We start from the raw sequence: 20,465 nt of genomic DNA, 5'->3' as shown, positions 1-20,465 counted from the left end.
TAGTGACATCATTTACTCTGAGTGTTGTCTAGATAGGGCTCAAGGAATTATAGGAGACCCTTTCCATCCAGTGCAGATCTTTAACCCACTACCATCAAGAAGATACAGGAAGATTGAAATCAAATTGCCAGGCTGGGGGAATAGCTGCTTCCTGCAGGCTGTGAGACCGATGAACAGTATCCTGTAACTGTGAAAATCATTCCAAATATTTACATTTTTATTTTGATTATTTATGGGATCATTATGTACAGTGTAAAGTATGTTTTTGTGCATGGAGAAACACTACTTCCTTTAGTTGTACATGTACATTCAGATGATTATAAACTTGAATATGAAAACACACATGAAAAACATCCAGATTTTACTTGCATAATTGAGTTCTTTTGCTGGACAAAATGTTCAGAAAATACAGACTGGAATTAAATTTTAAACATGTTACTGAACAAACTATACATGAAGATGCCAATAAATCTGAAATTAAGTGCAACAGACCACAAATACATTCATTTTAGAACCATAGAACACTACAGCATAGATATTGGCCCCTTCGGCACTTCTAGTCAGTGTAAACCATTTTTAAAAATTAATTGAATTAACTTAGGAGTAGATAATGGAGCAGTAGTTAGGGCAGTCCAGTGCTCCGGTTGTAGGATGTGGCCAGCAGATTTGTCCCTGATGACAACACCCGCAAAAGGTGCATCCAGCTGCAGCTCCTGACAAACCAAGTTAAGGGACTGGATCTGCATGAACCGGATCTTAAGGGAGGCAGAGGTAGTGATAAATAGGAGTTTTAGGGAAGCAGTCACCCTGAAAAGCCAGAAATAACTGGGTGATTGTCAGGAGAGGAAGGGGAAGAGTCAGAAAGAGCAGAGCACCCCTGTGGCCATTTCTACTCAACAAGTATACTGCTTTAGATATTGTTGTGGGGGGGGGGGGGGGAAACGATCTACCAGGGACAAGTCGAGGTCATTACATCTCCTGCACAGAAGCTGGCTCCCCGATTCAGAAAGGAAGGGGGGAAGAAGAGAAGAACTATGTTGATATGGGACTTAGATAGGTAGGTGGATATGTTGGATGGTATGTTGCCTCCTAGGTGCCAGGGTCAGGGATGTTTCTGATCGAGTTCATGGCATTCTGGAGGGGGAGGGGGAGTAGCCGGATGTCGTGGTCCACGTGGGGACCAATGATATAGATAGGAGTTGGGATGAGGTCCTGAAGAAGGAATATAGGGAGGTGGGAAAGAAAAGCAAGACCTCAAGAATGGTAATGTCAGGATTGCTTCCTGTGCCACACACCAGAGAGGAAAGGAACAGGAAGCTGTGGCAGATGAATGCATGGATGAAGAGTTGGTGTCAAGAGCAGGAGTTAAGATTTCTGGATCATTGGGATCTCTTCTGTGGAAGGTTTGACCTGTTCAAAAAGGACAGGCTGCACCTGAACTGGAGGGGGACCAATATCCTGGTGGGCAGGTTTACTAGAGTTGTTGGGGAGGGTGGGAATCAGATTGCGAGGGCAGAGAATAGGGTAGAAGGACAAAAGCATGATGTTGAGTTTGACTTGGTGAGGAAGGACAGGCAGGGGACAAAACATAAAGGCAGCCAGTTTGAGGGATTGAAATGTGTCTATTTCAATGCTATGAGTATTAGGAATAAAGGGGATGAACTTAGAGCATGGATTAGTATGTGGAACTATGATGTAGCTGTTACTGAAACCAGACTGGAGGAAGGGCAGGATTGGCTGATGCAGATACTAGGGTTTAGTTTTTTTTTAAAAAGAATAGGATGGGAAGTAGTAAAGGGGGTGGGTGTGGTTAACATTACTGGTCAAGGATAGTATCACGGCAATAGTAAAGGAGGATGCTGCAGAGGGAGTGTTTTTTGAGTCAGTGTGGGTGGAAGTCAAAAATAGAAAAGGAGCTATCACCGTGCTGGGAATAGTCTATAGGCCCCCAAACAGCCCTCAGGACACCAAGGAGCAGATAAGTGGGCAGATTTTGGAATGGTGCAAAAAATACAGGGGTGTAGTTATGGGTGATTTCAACTTCCCCAATATTGACCGGCACCTCCTAACTGCAAGAGGGATAGAAGGGGCTGAATTTGTCAGGTGTGTACAAGAAGGATTCCCAACACAGTATGTGAACCGGCCGATAAGAGGAGAGGCCATACTGGATTTGGTTCAGGGGAATTAACCTGGTCAGGTGGTGGACCTCTCAGTGGGGGAGCATTTTGGTGAGAGTAACCACAACACCCTTAGCTTCAGTGTCGCTATGGAAAAGGATAAAAACAGTCAAACTGGAGAAGTGCTTAACTGGGGAAGGGCTAATTATGAAGGGATGAGGCAGGAACTACCAAGAATAAATTGGAAACAGATGTTCAAGGGTGAAAGCACAGAAGTCATGTGGAGGAAGTTTAGGGACCACTTGTGCTGGGTTCAGGATAGGTTTGTCCCACTGGGACAAGGAAGAGATGGTTGGAAAAGGGAACCGTGGCTGATGAAACAGGTCATGCAACTAGTCATGAGGAAGAAGGAAACATAGATATAGGAAACAGGAAGGGTTCATGAGAAGTACATGGTAGCCAGGAAGGAACTTAAAAAAGGGCTTAGGAGAGCTTGAAGGGGACATGGGAAGCCCTTGGCATGTAGATTTAAGGAAAACCTGAAGGTGTACTATGAGTATATGAAGAAAGGAAGGATGTCAAGAATGGTGAAGCCTCTAAAGGATAAAGGAGGCAACATGTGCCTGGAGGCAGAGGATGTCCTAAATGAATACTTTGTGTCAGTACTCACAAGAGAAAAGGACCTTGATCAGGGTGAGGTCGGAATTAAACAGGCCTGTGGACTAGACAATGTGGAGATTAAGGGAGTAGAAGGGTTGGATGTTCTTAAAAACATCAAGATTTGACAAGATCCCGGGACCGAACGTGATATACGCCAGGCTGTTTTGGGAAGTGAGAGAAGAGATAGCTGGAGTAGTAACTATGATCTTTGAATCCTCTTTGGCTGCAGGGGAGGTGCTGGAGGATTGGAGAATGGCAAATGAGGTCCCCTTGTTTAAAAAAGGTAACAGCGGATTCCTGGGAATTATAGATCAGTGAGTCTTATGTCAGTGGTGTGCAAACTATTGGAGAAGATTCTGAAGGATAGGATCTATAAGGATATGGAGAAGTACAGTCTTCTCAAGAAGGCTCCAACTGTCCTGGTCAGCTGCCCGCTCTGGACCTTCTTATTTCCAACTGTCCTGGTCAGCTGCGCACTCTGGACCTTTTTAACCTCCAACTGACCTGGTCAGCTGCCCACTCTGGACCTTCTTATTTCCAACTGTCCTGGTCAGCTCCCCTCTCTGGATCTTTTTAACCTCCAACTTTCCTGGTCAGCTCCCCACTCTGGACCTTTTTATTTCCAACCATTCTGGTCAGTTGCCCACTCTGGACCTTCTTATTTCCAAGCATCCTGGTCAGTTGCCTACACTGGACCTTCTTATTTCAAACTGTCCTGGTCACCTGCCCATTCTGGATTTTTTATTTCCAACCATTCTGGTTAGCTGCCCACTCTGGACCTTTTTATTTCCAACCGTGCTGGTCAGTTGCCAGCCCTGGACATTTTTATTTTCATCTGTCCTGGTCAACTGTCCACTCTAGACCTTTTTATTTCCAATGCTGCTATGGCGAACTCTTCTTCCATCGCCTCTGCCTACTGGCTCACTTCCATGACCGTGACTCTCTACCCTTCACCCAAGACCCCTCTTCCCACTCAAGCCTTCATCCATCTCCTGGATACCTCCTCTTGGCCAACTGCTGCTGAGACATCAACAATCTCAACTTTACCACCCCTCTCTTGTATCCCAACTTCACCTCCTCAGATTGCTCTGCCTTCCACTCTCTTCGCAACAATCCCAACCTCATACTTTGATGAAGGGCTCAAGTCCGAAATGTTGGTATGTATTTCCACCTTGGTTACATAAAGGACACTGTTTGACCTGCTGAGCTTCTCCAGCATTTTATGTTTTTACTTCAACCACAGATTTTTGTGATTTACTCAAGGATAGTCGGCATGGCTTTGTAAAGGGAAGATCATGCCTCATGAGTCTAATTGAGTTTTTTGAGGAGGTAACAAAAGAAATTGATGAGGGTAGGGATATAGTCTATATGGATTTTAGCAAGGCATTTGACAAGGTCCCCTATGAGAGACTCATCCAGAAAGTCATGAGGCATGGGGTCAGTGAAACCTTGGCTATGTGAATAAAAAAACTGGCTTGCAGGAAAAAAGGAGAGTAGTGATGGAAGGAAAGCATTCTGCCTGGAGGTCAGTGATTAGTGGAGTATATAGACAGGGTGGACAGCCAGGGCATCAGTTTTCCAGGGCAGGATCAGCCAACACCAGAGGACATTTGTACGAAGTGAAGGGAGGGAGGTTTAGGGGAGACATCAGGGGTATGTTTTTTTTTTATATACAGAGGGTTGTGGGTGCCTGGAATCCCTTACCAGGCATGGTGGTGGAGGCTGAAACTTTGGGGGCATTTAAGAGACTCTTAGCAGAAACATGGATGGAACTAAAATGGAGAGTTATGGGCTAGGGAGGGTTTAGTAAAATTTTTTTAGTAAGGAATATATGGGTCGGCAGAACATTGAGGGCAGAAGGGCCTGTACTATGCTTTATTGTTCTATGTTCTCAAGTTCATGCAGACAACATCCACAGCCTTTTCTTGGTCAATTTTCCTGGTAACCTCCTGGAAAACTCTGTTGAAATACGTCTTACCATCCATAAAGGCATGTTGTCCATCCTTAATTGATTTCAGGCTATCCAAATAACTGTATATCCGATCAAAAACCTTCCAATAATTTACCTACTAAAGGCGGCATGAATGGTGTAGCAGTTAGTGCAACGCCTTTACGGTGCCAACGATCGGGACATGAGTTCTCCCTATGCCTGTGTAGGTTTTCCTCCCATCATTTGGAACATATCGGGGATGTAGTTTAATGGGGTATAAATAGGGCTCCATGGACCAAAATGACTTGTTTCTGTGCTGTGTCTAAATTAAAAAAATACTGACATCTGGGTCACCACAGGGTTACTTTTGGAGGCTTTTTTAAACAACAGAACAACGTGAGCTACCCTCCAATCCTCCGGATCACACCTGTGGCAAAGGACATTTTAAATATTTCTGCCAGAGCCCCTGCAATTTCTGCACCAGCCTCCCTCAAGATCCAAGGGAATATCTTGTCAAGCCCTGGGGATTTATCCACCATTATATGCTTTAAGACAGCAAGCACTTCCTCTCTTTAATCTGTATAGGTTGCATGTCCTCACTGCTTGTTTTCCTTACTTCCCACATCCCTGTGCCTGTTTCCTGAGTGAATATTGATGAAAAAGAATTTTAAGATCTCTCCATCTCTTTTGGTTCTATACAAAGCCGACCACTCTGATCTTGAAGAGGCCCAATTTTGTCCCTTACTATCCTTTTGCTCTTCCTATACCTGTAGAAATTCTTAGGATTTTCTTTCACATTGTCTGACAAAGCAACCTTGTGTCTTTTTTAACCTTCCTGATTTCTTTCTTGAGGTTTTTCTTGCATTTTTTAATGCTCCTCAAGTACCTCATTTGCTCCGTTGCCTATACTTGTTATACACCACTCTCTTCTTCCGAATCAGATCCCCAATTTCCCTCAAAAACCAACTTTCCCTATGCCCGCTAACCTTGCCTTTTATCCTGACAGCAATGTACTCTCAAAATTTCACCTTTTACCTCATACATTCCTGCCTGAAAACAACGTTTCCCAATTCATGCATTCTAGATCCTTTCTCAGTTCTTCAAAACTGGCCTTTCTCCAATTTAGAATCTCAACCCGAGGCCCAGAGTTACCCTTCTCCATAATTAACTTGAAACTAATGGCATTATGGTCACTGGACCCAAAATGCTCCGCTGCACACACTTCTGTCACTTGTCCCATGTCGTTCCCTAATAGGAGGTCCAGTATTCCACTCTCTCTAGTTGGTACCACGATATGTTGATTTAAAAAATTTTCTTGATCACATTTGACAAACTCCATGCCATCTAGCCCTTTTACAGAATGGGAGTCCCAGTCAATATGTGGAAAATCAAAATCCCCTACTATCTTAACCTTGTGTTTCCTGCAGCTGTCTGCTATCTCTCTACAGATTTTCTCTTCCAATTCTCATTGAATGTTGAGTGGTCTATAATACAACCACATGAGTGTGGTCATACCTTTCCCGTTCCTCATCTCCACCCATATAGCCTCAGTGGACGATCCCCCTGGTTTGACCTGGCTGAGTGCAGCTGTGATATTTTCCCTGATGAGCAATGCCACTCCTCCCCCTTTCATCCCCCCCCCCCCCCCCCCCCCCCACCCGGTTCTATCGCACCTAAAGCAATGGAAGCCCGGAACATTAAGCTGCCAGTCCTACCCATCCTGCAACCAAGTTTCACTAATGGCCATAATGTCATAATTCCAAGTGCTAATCCACACTCTAAGCTCGTCTAAGCTGCAATTGAAATAGATGCATTTTAGCAAATTTCCACCATGTACATCCCATTGACTTCTAACGGTGCATGTAATTTTGACATCATCTTTTCCCTCCTCCACTCGCCTATCTGGTCTGGCATCTGGTTCTCAACCCCCAGCAGAGCAGCATTAGCAAACCTTCCTATGAGGATATTAGTCCCCCTCCAGTTCAGATGCAAACCATTCGATCAGAACAGGTCTCACCATCCATGGAGGAGAGCCCAATGATCCAGAAACCTGAAGCCCTCCCTCCTATACCATGTCTTTAGCCAAGTGTTAAGCTGCATTACCCTAACCTCACTAACACGTGGCATGGGTAGCAATCCTGAGATCACAACCCTAGAGGTCCTGTTGCTTTTGTGTCTAAAATGATAAATTTGATTATGGATATTTCAAACAAATCATTCATTGAGACATTAATTGATTCTATTGTTAAAAGGAAAATGGATATTGGAATCAGTGTTACATTCTTGCTGGTGATAAAATGTACCTTGATAATCTTTTCCACTCCCGATGAGCAGATCATGTAGGAGTGAGGGTTGAAGCGCACTTGATTTACAATGGAGCGATGACCTCTCAGTACCATAAACGCACCGTTCACAATTCTTGCTGGGCCACCTGCAAAGAGTTTACAATCAGAGTTACGAACACTTATCTTGTTTGCAAATACATTTTAAAAATAACTTTTGTCATTATCCCAAACAAGTTCCTCTGAGGTTTGGTGAGACAAGAACAAGAGGATATGGGCCAAGGGTGAAAGGGGAGACGTTAAAAGGGAACCTCTTCATGCAGAGAGTGGTGAGAGCATGGAATGAGGTGCCAAATGAAGTGGTGAATGTGGGCTTGATTTCAACACAAGAAAACATTGGATAGGTATGTGGATGGGAGAGGTATAGAGGCCTATGGTCTGGATACAAGCCAATAGACTTGGCAGAATAATAGTTCGGCATGGACTAGATGAGTCAAGGGGCCTTTTTCTGTGCTCTAGCACTCCCTGGTTCTCCATGCACTATACCTTTGCTCCATATCAACTGATCTCACTGTAAATCTGTAGTTTTGTACTGTCTCTTACTTGTACTTGGTTCAAGATTTCTCCTGGTCTGCTTGCAAAACCATCTCTATCAACTGCGTTTTAAATACAGTACATGTAACAATGACATTGAATGATCTTTGTGAAAGTAACATTATTTTAATGGTTTGGTAACTTCAAGAATGTGCCAAATCTGTTGTCACCCAGAGACCAAAAATCAGAGCTTCCTCAACCAGAAGTCACAAAAGCCTACATTAACTTCCCTTAGAAGATAACCCCAAATGGATGAATAACTTTTGTTGTGAGACTGCCAACTTCAAGTTAAAGAATGCACTGTTTTGAAGTTTGAAGCAATGCCACTGACCAAAACCACTTCAGGTGAAATCCCTGCAACTAGAAAATCAAGAATTCTTATCAGGCTAGGTATTGAAAAAAAAATGACAGAAATTAGTTCACTTATTTTGCCTTTGGAAATACATTTTATTCATTATTGAAGTTATTTGTGACTTAAAGGGGGAGTGGCCAGTGTACTTGCATGTTGTTTTCTCTTGATAGAAACAAAATACAGGATTCAGTTCAGGCTGCTCGATAACTCACCAGTCTCTAAACTAGAAGGAATACGCCACATGTAGAGATTGAAGTCATCTGAGCCAGAAAGAACAAACTGGAACACAATAAAAAGCATCTATTATTAAAGCAAATATCAACCAGATTTCTTATTTTGGCTTGCTTTGACACAGATAAATGTGAGATGATACACAGGTTGGAACAAGTGACCAGCTTCTCCACTACAAATTCAATTTAGTTTTCAATCATTTCCGTGCTAATGGAGATTTTAATCAAAACTTATTTCCAAAATTTCATTCACGTTCTGGAACCAGAAAAGTTTATAGAATAAATGACTGAAAAAAAAAATGTCATAGAATTTGTACTAGCTCAGTCTTGCAAAATTTCCATCAATAAGAATAAAGTTCTTGTTTGTCATAAGCATTGGCTTATCTCCCCTAGGGGGGGGGGGGGGGGGGGGGGAGGGGGATGAAGCTTTTTTCCTGCATAACAAATAGGTTTATTGAAATACTACACCATTAAATTTCAGATTTTACCAAACAATTTTATCTCATCCCAAATAATTCTGAAATTATTATGTGCAACCTTTCCTTGAAGATCAAGTCAGAACTGACTTTTTTTTAAATTAAATTGATGTTTACATTTTAGATATACTGCACAGTAACAGGCTCTTCCGGTCCACGAGTCCAGACTGCCCAAATATACCAATTAATCTACAAACACCATATGTTTTTGAAGGGTGGGAGGAAATCAGACCACCTGATTGAAACCCAAGCAGACAAGGGGAGAACATACAAATTCCTTACAGATCGCATCATATTTGAACCCAGGTTGCAAGCACTTTAATGACATTGCACTAACCGTGCTGCCCACAATTGATTGCCACCCACTTCAATCAACATGGGTAGTATTCCCATTTTTTTTGTTTGACATACAGACTTTGAATCTCACCAAGAGTCACCTACTCCTGAAACAAAAGCACACAAAAGCTTTTAAAGAGGGAAGTTTTGTAGTAGGTTTGGGACAAATCACTCCTTCAGTGTGGAAGTGTTATGTTATAATATAGCAATGCATTCTTGGTGGTTATATTTGCTACCACACCATCTAGAGAATCTAGGGAATTTTGTAAGATTCTCCATGAGGCATCCATCATCTTTGAAACCCTTAAATTCTGTCCAGACTATTTGTAGCCTCTCTCTTGATTTTTTTGCTAATGACGTGAATTTATGATGCCCTCATTACCAGATCTTTGGCTTCCCCATTTTTCCTGTTAACAATATCATAGTTTAAAATCTCAGCCTTGTTCATTCTTTTGTAACTTCATCTGTTTTTGCATTTCAAGGGACTCACATTTATTTTCACGACCTTCCTCTTCAACACTGTTGTACAAGTTCCCCAACATTTCTTTCTAATTTATTTTTAAAATTTCTTTGGCTTGGCTTCGCGGACGAAGATTTATGGAGGGGGTAAAAGTCCACGTCAGCTGCAGGCTCGTTTGTGGCTGACAAGTCCGATGCGGGACAGGCAGACACGGTTGCAGCGGCTGCAGGGGAAAATTGGTTGGTTGGGGTTGGGTGTTTCCTCCTTTGCCCTTTGTCAGTGAGGTGGGCTCTGCGGTCTTCTTCAAAGGAGGTTGCTGCCTGCCAAACTGCTATTAAAATCACATTCTTGAACACCAGAACAGGTTCCTAAAACTATCTCAATCAGGGTTGCCATTCCAGGTATCTTTGCAAGTCTTCTTTAAATTTATCACTTTCCCAAGCATTATTTATTTCTCCATTTTATGAAACAAGAAATATTTCTTCATTTGTTTTGACATTATTTCTCCACTGAAAACCATCTTAATCTTATTTCCCAATTCACTTCAGTGAATATGTTACTCATGTTTACCCAAGGCTCGGGTTTCTACCTGAACCACCTTCTCAACTTGTGATAGTGTAGAGATTTCCTTACTTAGAAATTACAAATGAACTCTTCCCCACAAAATAAGGTTCAAAACAGCAGGGAGTTTTTAAAAAGTTGGCTTTGTGATGTACTGCTCTACGAAACAGACCTGATAACACTTCTTGAACTCTAATATTTTTTGCCAATTTAATTTGTCCAATGCATATGAAGATTAAAATCCCTCAAGTTTATTAAGTTACCTTAATTGTCTCTTATTTCTTGATTCTCTCTTTTGTTAAGAGGCCTTAAGCCAGTTCTTGTTTGATCTTAATTATCCCTTATCTCCACCCATGATGATTCTATATTTAGTTCTCTGGATCAAAGATCATACTTCAACACCTCCCTTGTAAACTAGAGGGCCTCAAGGTTGATAAGATCCCTGGTCCAGATGGAATACATCCCGAGGTACTGAAAGAACTGGCATAAGTTATAATTTTATATTTAGACATACAGCATGGTAACAGGCCATTTCAGCCCACAAGCCCATGTCACCCAATTACACCCAACAACCCCCAGTACGTTTCGAACAGTGGGAGGAAACTGCAGTCCCTGGGGAAATCCCATGCAGATTCGAACCCCAATCCCAATTGCTGGCACTGTAACAGCTATCTGCTAACTGCTACGCCAACCGTGTTTCATTTGTAATAATTCATCAAACTTCTCAAGATTCAGAGCAGATATCGGCACATTGGAAGACACCAAAGGTACATCACTGTTTAAAGAAAAATTCAGGCAAAAGGCAGGAAACGATATGCCAGTTATCTTAATTTCTGTAGTCATAAATGTGCTTGAAGCTATCATTAAGGAAAAAATAGCAAAACATCTGAATAGAAATTGTTCCATCGGCCAGACACAGCACAGAATCAGGAAGGGCAGGGTGTATTTGACAAATTTACTGGAGTTCTTTGAGTAGTAATGAGCTCACTCGATAGAGAGGAATAGATTGATGTTGCATACTTGAATTTCCAGAAGGCATTTGACAAGGTTCCACATAAAAGACTTATCCATAAGAATGCACGGAGTTGAAGGTAATGTATTAGCATGAATAGAGGATCGGTTGACTGATAGAAGGCAAAAGAGTTGTGATAAATGGGTAAAAACAATGCTGGAGAACTCAGCAAGTCAGACAGTGTACTTTATATAGCAAAGATGAAGATACATAACCAACATTTCAGGCTTGAGCCCTTCATCAAGGTATAGAAATATGTTAGCTGGTGCCCGAACAAAAAGATGGTAGGAGGGGAAAGGGGGAGCAGGGACAGTGGGTAATAGGTGGATAAGGGCACAGCAGCAAGCAGGGGGAGGAGGGATGGCACTGTGAATAGAGAGGGAAGGGGGTGTAGAGTTAACAGAAATGAGACAAAAGGGAGGGAGAATGAAGATGGCTGAGTTTCTCCAGGATTGTGTTTTTACTTTAACCATAGTGTCAGCAGACTTTCGTGTTTTACTTGTGACAAATAGGTATTTTTCTGGTTGGCAATCAGCAGTGAGCGAAGGACCGCAGGGGTAAGTGCAATTTGGAAGAGGGGACAGAGTGTAGTGTATTTAAGTTTGCTGAAGATGTGAAAATGTGTGGAAAAGCAAATTGTGCAGAAGCTGTGGAGAGACTGAAGAGATAATAGATAGGTTAAATAAGTGGGCAAGGGTCTGACAGATGGAGTACAATGTTGGTAAATGTGAGGTCATCCACTTTGGAAGGTAAAATGGATCAGGTTATTATTTAAATGGTGAAAAATTGCAGCATGCTGTTGTACAGAGAAACTTGAGAGTGCTTGTGCATGAATCACAAAAGGTCGGTTTGCAGGTGCAAGAAGGTATATGGAAAGATATTCTTCATTGCTCAAGGGCTTGAATTTAGATTCTGGGTACTGGTGAGACTTGCATGCAGTTCAGGTCTCCTTAATTGAGAAAAGATATAGTGTACGGGCTTTAGTAGCAATGCAGAGGAGCTCACCAGGTTGATTCCAGAGAAGAAAGGGTTACCTATGTGGCGAGATTGGGTCACTTGGTACTATATTCACTGGAATTCAGAAGAATGATAGGGAATCTTGTAGAAACATACAAAATAATGAAATGGTTTTACAAGAGGGAGGCAGGAAATTTGCTTCCACTGTAAGATGAGATGAAAACTAGATGACATCTCAAGATTCATGGAATAGATTTTCGGATGGAGAAGAGAAAGAACTGCTTTTCCCTGAGAGTAGTAGATCTGTGGAATTCTTTGCCCAAGGAAGCAGTCGAGCTGCTTAAATACATGCAAAACACGACAGGTGCGTGTAACTGAGTCCATGGCCAGATTAGCCATGTTCTTAATGAATGGCGGAGCAGGCACAATGGGCCAGATGGCCAACTCATGCCTCTACTTATGTTCTTATGTTTTTTTAACCTTCTTTCGTCAATGTTGTAAGCACTTCTTCCCTTGCCTTCTCCAGTTTGTCTGTCATTTCAATTAATAGAGGTTTAAAGAAGAGAAATGGGGAAAGAAGCTAGTTTAAGACACCAAAATCAAATTGGAATTGTGGAGAACCCAAGGAATATTTAGTTTTGTTTACTGAGGACAGATAGGATGGAGGAATGAAACCATTAGGAATGATTGGCATTGGGGGAAGTAAAAAGCAAGAATAATTCTCGATCAAACTGATCCACATTCCCCATTTTGGATTAAATAAAAGTCTTAGTGCTGAACTGTGATAACTTTTACAATGCTAGACTTGGTTTGTAAAATAGATTACAATTGACACACTCACAAAAATATTTGGAATAGTATTTTACCAGAGCTTGATCTTTACCAATGTCATCTTCTGCTATACATTGAAAAGAAGTCAGACCTAACATGCAGAAATGAAGAGAACTAAGTTTAAAAAAATTATATTCAATATCATGGGTGACACGGTTAGCGTAGCTGTTTGCACAATGCTATTACAGCACCAGTAACCTTGGGTCGAATCCGATGCTGCCTGCTCTCCCTGTTTCTGCATGAGTTTCCTCCAGGTGCTCTGGCTTCTTCCCACCCTTCAAAAAAAAACGTACAGCAGTTGTAGATTAATTGTGGGCCAGAAGGACTGTATGTCTAAATTAAAAAATTTAAATCAGTCAACCCAACAATGGAATAAAAAGAAAACTGTAGCTCCATTATTTTAATCCTGTGGAATGTTAACAGACTGTACCATTAATGCATTTAAAAATACTTCTGGGATAATGATCGGACTTCATTTGCTAATAAATAGAGGCAAGTTGTCACCAAGTAAATGAATTATATGTGTAAAGTTTTCCATAAAGTTACGACTGCAATAATTTGTGCTAACATCATACCTTTCACATAAAAATTAAGATATAATGAAAAAATGTCTGGTAAGCAAGAGAAGTAAAAGGGTTAAACAAAACCTTGGTCTTAAAGCAAGAGACGCAGCAGAAAGGTTTACAGAGTGAATCCAGAGTGGAATGCCTGAACAGTGGAAAAGGGAACTACCCAAAGTGGGTGCAGGGGAAAATAGCCAGAAAGCCAGTTTTGCAGAGGGATGAGGATTTGGGAAAAAGGGGGGGAAAGGTGGGGGGGGGGGTGGTGAGAGGGTTAAAAATGTGAAGCAGTGGAAAATTTTCAACACGAGAACTGGAAATGCAAGTCAGGATGAAAATTTTTATTTGATCTCATTGGAGCACTAGAAGCAGATGAATGAGGACATAATGAGGTAGATGTGAAAGGGTAGCAAAGTAATGGAAACACTGACATTTATGGAGAATAAAAGTCAGAGAGAAATCAATGTAATTGCTTTTGGAGTTGACAGAGATATGGATGCACATTAAGATGAATAAGATGTCAGATTGGATGCTTAATTTGAAATTGGTGAAGATTGCACAACTCAAAGTTGATATTCAACTGCTGAATTCTAAAAATTACTCAACATTTCATCTGCAAATTAAATAAACAGTAATATATATACCTATTAAATAACAGCTGGTGACCAAACCATCTTAATTATACAAATGTCAAAGTTGATGTCAAAGTATGGAAGATTGCAACATTACTTTTTCCATTTGACTAAAATGTGAACTAAATTATTGTGGAGAGGCATCATCTAAATACTGATTTATTTGACCCCAACGTTCTTTGAGCTGGGACTAGAAATATCTCAGCATGGCCATTTAAACCAACTGAAACTTCTTTTTTATGGTAAATACAGATTTCTGGAAAATAAACAGTTCAAATGAGGTCCAAATTCAAACTTTTAAAACAGAGAAGTAATTAGTCAATGCAAATTCTTCTTTCTTTGGCTTGGCTTTGCGGATGAAGATTTATGGAGGGGTAAATGTCCACGTCAGCTGCAGGCTCATTTGTGGCTGACAAGTTCGATGCGGGACAAGCAGACACGGTTGCAGCGGAAAATTGGTTGGTTGGGGTTGGGTGTTGGGTTTTTCCTCCTTTGTCTTTTGTCAGTGAGGTGGGCTCTGCGGTCTTCTTCAAAGGAGGTTGCTGCCCGCTGAACTGTGAGGCGCCAAGATGCACGGTTTGAGGCGATATCAGCCCACTGGCGGTGGTCAATGTGGCAGGCACCAAGAGATTTCTTTAGGCAGTCCTTGTACCTTTTCTTTGGTGCACCTCTGACATGATGGACAGTGGAGAGCTCGCCATATAACACGATCTTGGGATGGCGATGGTCCTCCATTCTGGAGACGTGACCTACCCAGCGCAGTTGGATCTTCAACAGCGTGGATTCGATGCTGTCGGCCTCTGCCATCTTGAGTACTTCGATGTTAGGGATGAAGTCGCTACAATGAATGTTGAGGATGGAGCGGAGACAACGCTGGTGGAAGCGTTCTAGGAGTCGTAGGTGATGCCAGTAGAGGACCCATGATTCGGAGCCGAACAGGAGTGTGGGTATGACAACGGCTCTGTATACGCTTATCTTTGTGAGGTTTTTCAGTTGGTTGTTTTTCCAGACTCTTTTGTGTAGTCTTCCAAAGGCGCTATTTGCCTTGGCGAGTCTGTTGTATATATAGGCCACTGCAATTTGCAATTGGAGAGTGTGAGATTACTGGATCTCATCGCGTGCTAGCTTTTTGTGGGCTAGTACAAGTTGTTCCAAGTTAATGTTCCCATTTTCTAAAGGTGTTGCAAAATCAGGACTTAACCCAAACATGCTGGCTGATGCCAACTGTTTTGTCCCTGCAGAATGTTCAGATTTAATTTCCACCATTCATGAGGAAATGTACCGAATTTACTCATGTAACTGTCATTTTTTGTGGACAAATTTTTAGGGTAAAATTTAAGGGTTGATGTTATATGTGGATTGTGGAGGAACATGTGGCTTCCCTGCCAGTCTAGAAAATTGTGGATTGCAGATGGTCATATGTCATCCCTGTCTGAAACTTATTCGGAAGTCACATCACCTATCATTCAAGGTTGGACTCTGGCCATCCATTAGTGCACACATTACCATTTGGTTCATTTAAATTACCTAGGGTCACCATTGGCCAGACGCCCAACTCACGACTATAAAACATTGATGCACAGCATATTTCTTTCTCTCCACCTTGTGGTCCAAACCCCAGACATCTTTCCACGCCAGGTCGCTACTGTGTGCACTGTGTAGGTAAGGTGGGCACTACACTTCAGCTGAGCCGTAGTACTGTGATAGATCAGTACATGCCGAGAGGTGCATCCCCATTAGTACAGGGAGCGTGTGTGACAGTCCCTGTCTGTAGAGTATGTATACGAGTGTGAGGGTGTAAAGTATAGGCGGCCATTGGTATCAGAGTACAACCTGGGTCTGATGTGAATGTCTATATAGTTGTTTAATGTAGTAATTGAGTATCGATTGACGTTCTCCCCTATTTGTCTCCTGTGTGTTCATTAAAGTTATGTGATTGTAACATTTGTGACAAGACTCATCTCTCTGCAAGCCCACCGAACCTGATACTGTTCCAAACACAAAAGTTGACTATTACATGCATACTGTAAGAACCTGCATCATTTGAGGCACTGGGTGCTCAAATGGGTGGGCAGGCAACCGGGACCGGGTGGTAAATCCGTGTTCTGAGCTCGAATGGGTGAGTAGCTGTGAACTAGGCAAGAGTCCGCAGTCAGGAGCTCGGATGGGCGGGCAAGCAGGGCCTAGCCAAGAGTCTGTGGTCAGGATGTTGGATGGGTGGGCGGCTGTGGCGTAGGTGAAAGTCTGAAGCTTAGGCATTGGGAGCTTGAATGGGGGGTGGCTGGGGTCAAGGCAAGAGTCCACAGTCGGGCCTTCAGGAGCTTAGATGGGTGTGTGACTGGAGACTAGGCGAGCGTCGACAGTTGGTGCATCCGGAAGTTGAATGGGTAGGTGGCTGGGGACCAGGTGAGAGTCTGAAGGCTGGGCGTCAGATGGGTGGGCAGCTGGGACATTGGGAGCTTGAATGGGTGGGTGGTTGGGGTCTAGGCAAGAGTCCACAGTCAGGGCGCCGGGAGCTCAGATGGATGGGCGGCTGTGGCATAGGCTAGAGTCTGCGGTTGGGTTTTCGAGAGCTCCGGTGGGTGGGTGGTCGGGGTCGAGGTGAGAGTCTGTGGTTGGGGCATTGGGAGGTTGGAATGGCCAGTGGGAGGTTGGAATGGCTAGTGGTTGAGGCCAAAAAGAGGTCGGTGGGGGGGGGGGGGGGGTGTGGTTGCCAACTTTTACATGGTATCGACTATTATACGCATATATACTGTAAAATTAATAGATGCCTCAATGTCAGACTACTAAATCCTTGACACTCAGAATGAAAAAAAAGGCTGTCATTAGCTCAGCAACCATTTACAAGCTCAAATAAATTGAAGGAACCATGAAGTTTTACTTAACCAGGTTTTAAAATTATGAATGAGACATAATAGCATTCATGAACTAACCCATTCAAGAGAGATTATAGCAACTGGGTTTATATTCACTTGAGCTTAGAAGAATGAAACTTGGGAAAAAGGTACAGGAGCCTAAAAACAAGTAAGTGGCACAAGGACAGCTTCTCTCCCCCCCCAGCCATCAGATTCCAGAATGATCAATGAATCAAAGACACTGCCTTACCTTTTGTGCACTATTAGTTTTATTTTATTTTTTTATAGTAAACTTTAAGATGGTTATGATTAAGATGTATGTTTGCTACGATGTTGCTGCAAAAATACTGAATTTCAGGATTTGTTTTTTTCATATATTTTTTTATTTTTCACACTGTGAACCATATCAACCAAAATATATACAAACATTTCCTTCTTAAATATACACAGTGGTATTTTCTCCACCTTTTCCCCCCCTACCCACCCACTTCCAAAACCAATAAACATTCAAAATATACAATACAATAAAAACCATTAAACAATGTCATCACTCAATGAAAATAAAAAAGAAAAATGTGACATCTACTTTTACACAATGGATCAAGTCATTTTGTCTTCTTATCATTTTAGGGGGTGGAGTCCGAGGCAAATCCTCTCTGTTATGTTCCCTGTACGGCTCCCAAAATTTGTTCAAATAATGTGACTTTATTTTTTAAATTATGTTATTTTTTCCAATGGAATACATTTATTCATTTCCATGTACCATTGCTGTATTCTCAGGCTCTCTTCGGATTTCCAAGTTGACATTATACATTTTTTTGCTACAGCTAAGGCTATCATAATAAATCTTTTTTGCGCTTCATCCAGTTTGAGGCCTAATTCCTTACTTCTTATATTACTTAGAAGATCTCTGGATTTTTCGGTATGTTTTTTGTGATTTTATTTAATACTTGATTTAGATCTTCCAAAAATTTTTTCATTTTCTCACATGCACAAATTTCAAGAACTGTTGTCCTAATTTCCTTCTTACAGCGAAAACATCTGATAATGTTGGATGCCATTTATTTAACTTTTGGGGTGTGATATATAACCTATGTAACCAATTATACTGTATCATGTGTAACTTCATGTTTATTATATTCTTCATAGTTCCAGAACAACTTTTCCCATGTTTCATTTTTTATTTTTATGTTTAATCTTTTTCCCACTTTTGTTTGGATTTATAGCGTATATCATCATTTTCCTTCTCTTGCAGCTTGATGTACATGTTCGTTATTGTGTCTGTAATCACATATTCAAAGCTGCTTCCTTCTGGTAATCTCAGTGGGTTTCCCAATTTATCCTTTTTTTTTTTAAAAATTTTTTTATTTTTCACACCATAAATCACATTAGCCATGATATACACTTTTTCTTTTTCACACATATACAGTGACTTTTTCTCCCCCCCACCTCCCTCCTCCCAAGCCACCCCCCCACCCCCCCCTCATCCATTTTAGGTATACAATCTAGGTTGCATTAAACCCGTCAGACAATGTTGTCATTCAACAAAAATACACCAGAAATTCTACTGAGTCCATTCTTTTCTTTCCTTCTCCTTCCATCAACTTAGGTAATGTTTGTCCCCGGTAGGTTTTCGCTATTGTATTTAATGTAAGGCTCCCATATTTGTTCGAATATTTCAATATTATTTCTTAAACTATATGTTATTTTTTCTAATGGAATACATTTATTCATTTCTATATACCATTGTTGTATTTTCAAATTATCTTCCAATTTCCAGGTTGACATAATACATTTTTTTGCTACGGCCAGTGCTATCTTAACAAATCTTTTTTGTGCATCCTCCAAATCAATTCCAAATTCTTTGGTTTTTTATGTTACTTAGGAGAAAGATCTCTGGATTCTTTGGTATATTGTTTTCTGTTATTTTATTTAATATCTGATTGAGATCTTCCCAAAATTTTTCTACTTTCTCACATGATCAGATTGCATGAATTGTTGTTCCCATTTCTTTTTTACATCGAAAACATCTATCAGATACTGTTGGGTCCCATTTATTTAACTTTTGAGGTGTAATGTATAGTCTGTGTAACCAATTATATTGTATCATACGTAGCCTCGTATTTATTGTATTTCTCATCGTTCCAGAACATAAATTCTCCCATGTTTCCTTTTTTATCTTTATATTTAAATCTTGTTCCCATTTTTGTTTAGTTTTACCATTTGTTTCCTCATTCTCCTTTTCTTGCAGTTTAATATACATATTTGTTATAAATCTTTTGATTAACATTGTATCTGTAATCACATATTCAAGGTTATTTCCCTCTGGCAACCTCAAATTGCTTCCTAATTTATCCTTCAAGTAGGATCTCAGTTGGTAATATGCCAGCGTTGTATCTCCAATTATTGTACTTATCTCTCATTTGTTCAAAGGATAAGAATCTACTTCCTGAAAAACAATTTTCTATTCTTTTAATCCCTTTTTTTTCCCCATTCTCTAAAGGAAAGGTTATCTATTGTAAAAGGGAGTAGCTTATTTTGCGTCAATATTAGTTTTGGTAATTGGTAATTTGTTTTATTTCTTTCTACATGAATCTTCTTCCAAATATTGAGGAGATGATGTAGTACTGCAGAAGTTCTATGTTGTACCAATTTTTCATCCCATTTATATAATATGTGTTCAGGTATCTTTTCCCCTATTTTATCTAATTCTAATCTCGTCCAGTCTGGTTTTTCCCTTGTTTGATAAAAGTCTGATAGGTATCTTAATTGTGCGGCTCCATAATAATTTTTAAAGTTTGGCAATTGTAAGCCTCCTTGTTTATACCATTCTGTTAATTTATCTAGTGCTATCCTCGGTTTCCCCCCTCTCCATAAAAATTTCCTTATTATTTTCTTTAACTCTTTGAAGAATTTTTCTGTCAGTTGTATTGGCAATGCCTGAAATAAGTACAATATCCTTGGAAAAATGTTCATTTTAATACAGTTTATCCTTCCTATTAGTGTTAGTGGTAGATCTTTCCAATGCTCTAAATCGTCCTGTAATTTTTTCATTAGTGGATTATAATTGAGTTTATATAATTGGCCTAGATTTTTGTTTATTTGTACAACTAGGTATCTTATTGCCTGCATTTGCCATCTGAATGGAGATTCCTTCTTAAATTTTGAGAAATCCGCATTATTCATAGGCATTGCTTCACTTTTATTTACATTTATCTTGTAACCCAACACTTCTCCATATTCCTTCAATTTCTTATATAATTCTTTTATTGATAGTTCTGGTTCTGTTAAGTACACTATAACATCATCCGCAAATAGACTGATTTTATATTCCTTATCTTTTATTTTTATTCCTTTTATATTATTATCTATTCTTATCAATTCTGCTAGTGGTTCTATAGCTAGCGCAAACAATAAAGGTGATAGTGGGCATTCCTGCCGCGTTGACCTGCTTAAGTTAATTTGCTTTGATACATGTCCATTTACTGTCACTTTCGCTAACGGTCCCTTATATAATGCTTTAATCCAATTAATATACTTCTCCGGTAGACTGAATTTTTGCAATACTTTGAACAAATAATTCCATTCTACTCTGTCAAAGGCCTTCTCTGCGTCTAAAG

At 40.7% G+C, this 20,465-nt stretch overlaps 1 protein-coding gene across 2 annotated transcripts in view; it reads right to left on the bottom strand.

Annotated features, from left to right (window-relative positions):
- Window positions 1-20,465, bottom strand: part of dcaf5 (ddb1 and cul4 associated factor 5) — a 159,990-nt gene that overhangs the window by 9,587 nt on the left and 129,938 nt on the right. For both annotated transcript variants that reach the window (XM_069918089.1, XM_069918090.1), the window contains exons 7-8: window positions 8,148-8,214; window positions 7,011-7,138 (exon numbers count right to left, since the gene is read on the bottom strand). In XM_069918089.1, coding sequence (XP_069774190.1) covers window positions 7,011-7,138; window positions 8,148-8,214 — 195 coding nt within the window. The remainder of the gene's footprint in view (window positions 1-7,010; window positions 7,139-8,147; window positions 8,215-20,465) is intronic.

Source organism: Narcine bancroftii, chromosome 2 (assembly GCF_036971445.1).
Source record: "Narcine bancroftii isolate sNarBan1 chromosome 2, sNarBan1.hap1, whole genome shotgun sequence".
Lineage (NCBI taxonomy): Eukaryota > Metazoa > Chordata > Chondrichthyes > Torpediniformes > Narcinidae > Narcine > Narcine bancroftii.
This window is presented reverse-complemented; position numbering and strand designations above follow the sequence as displayed.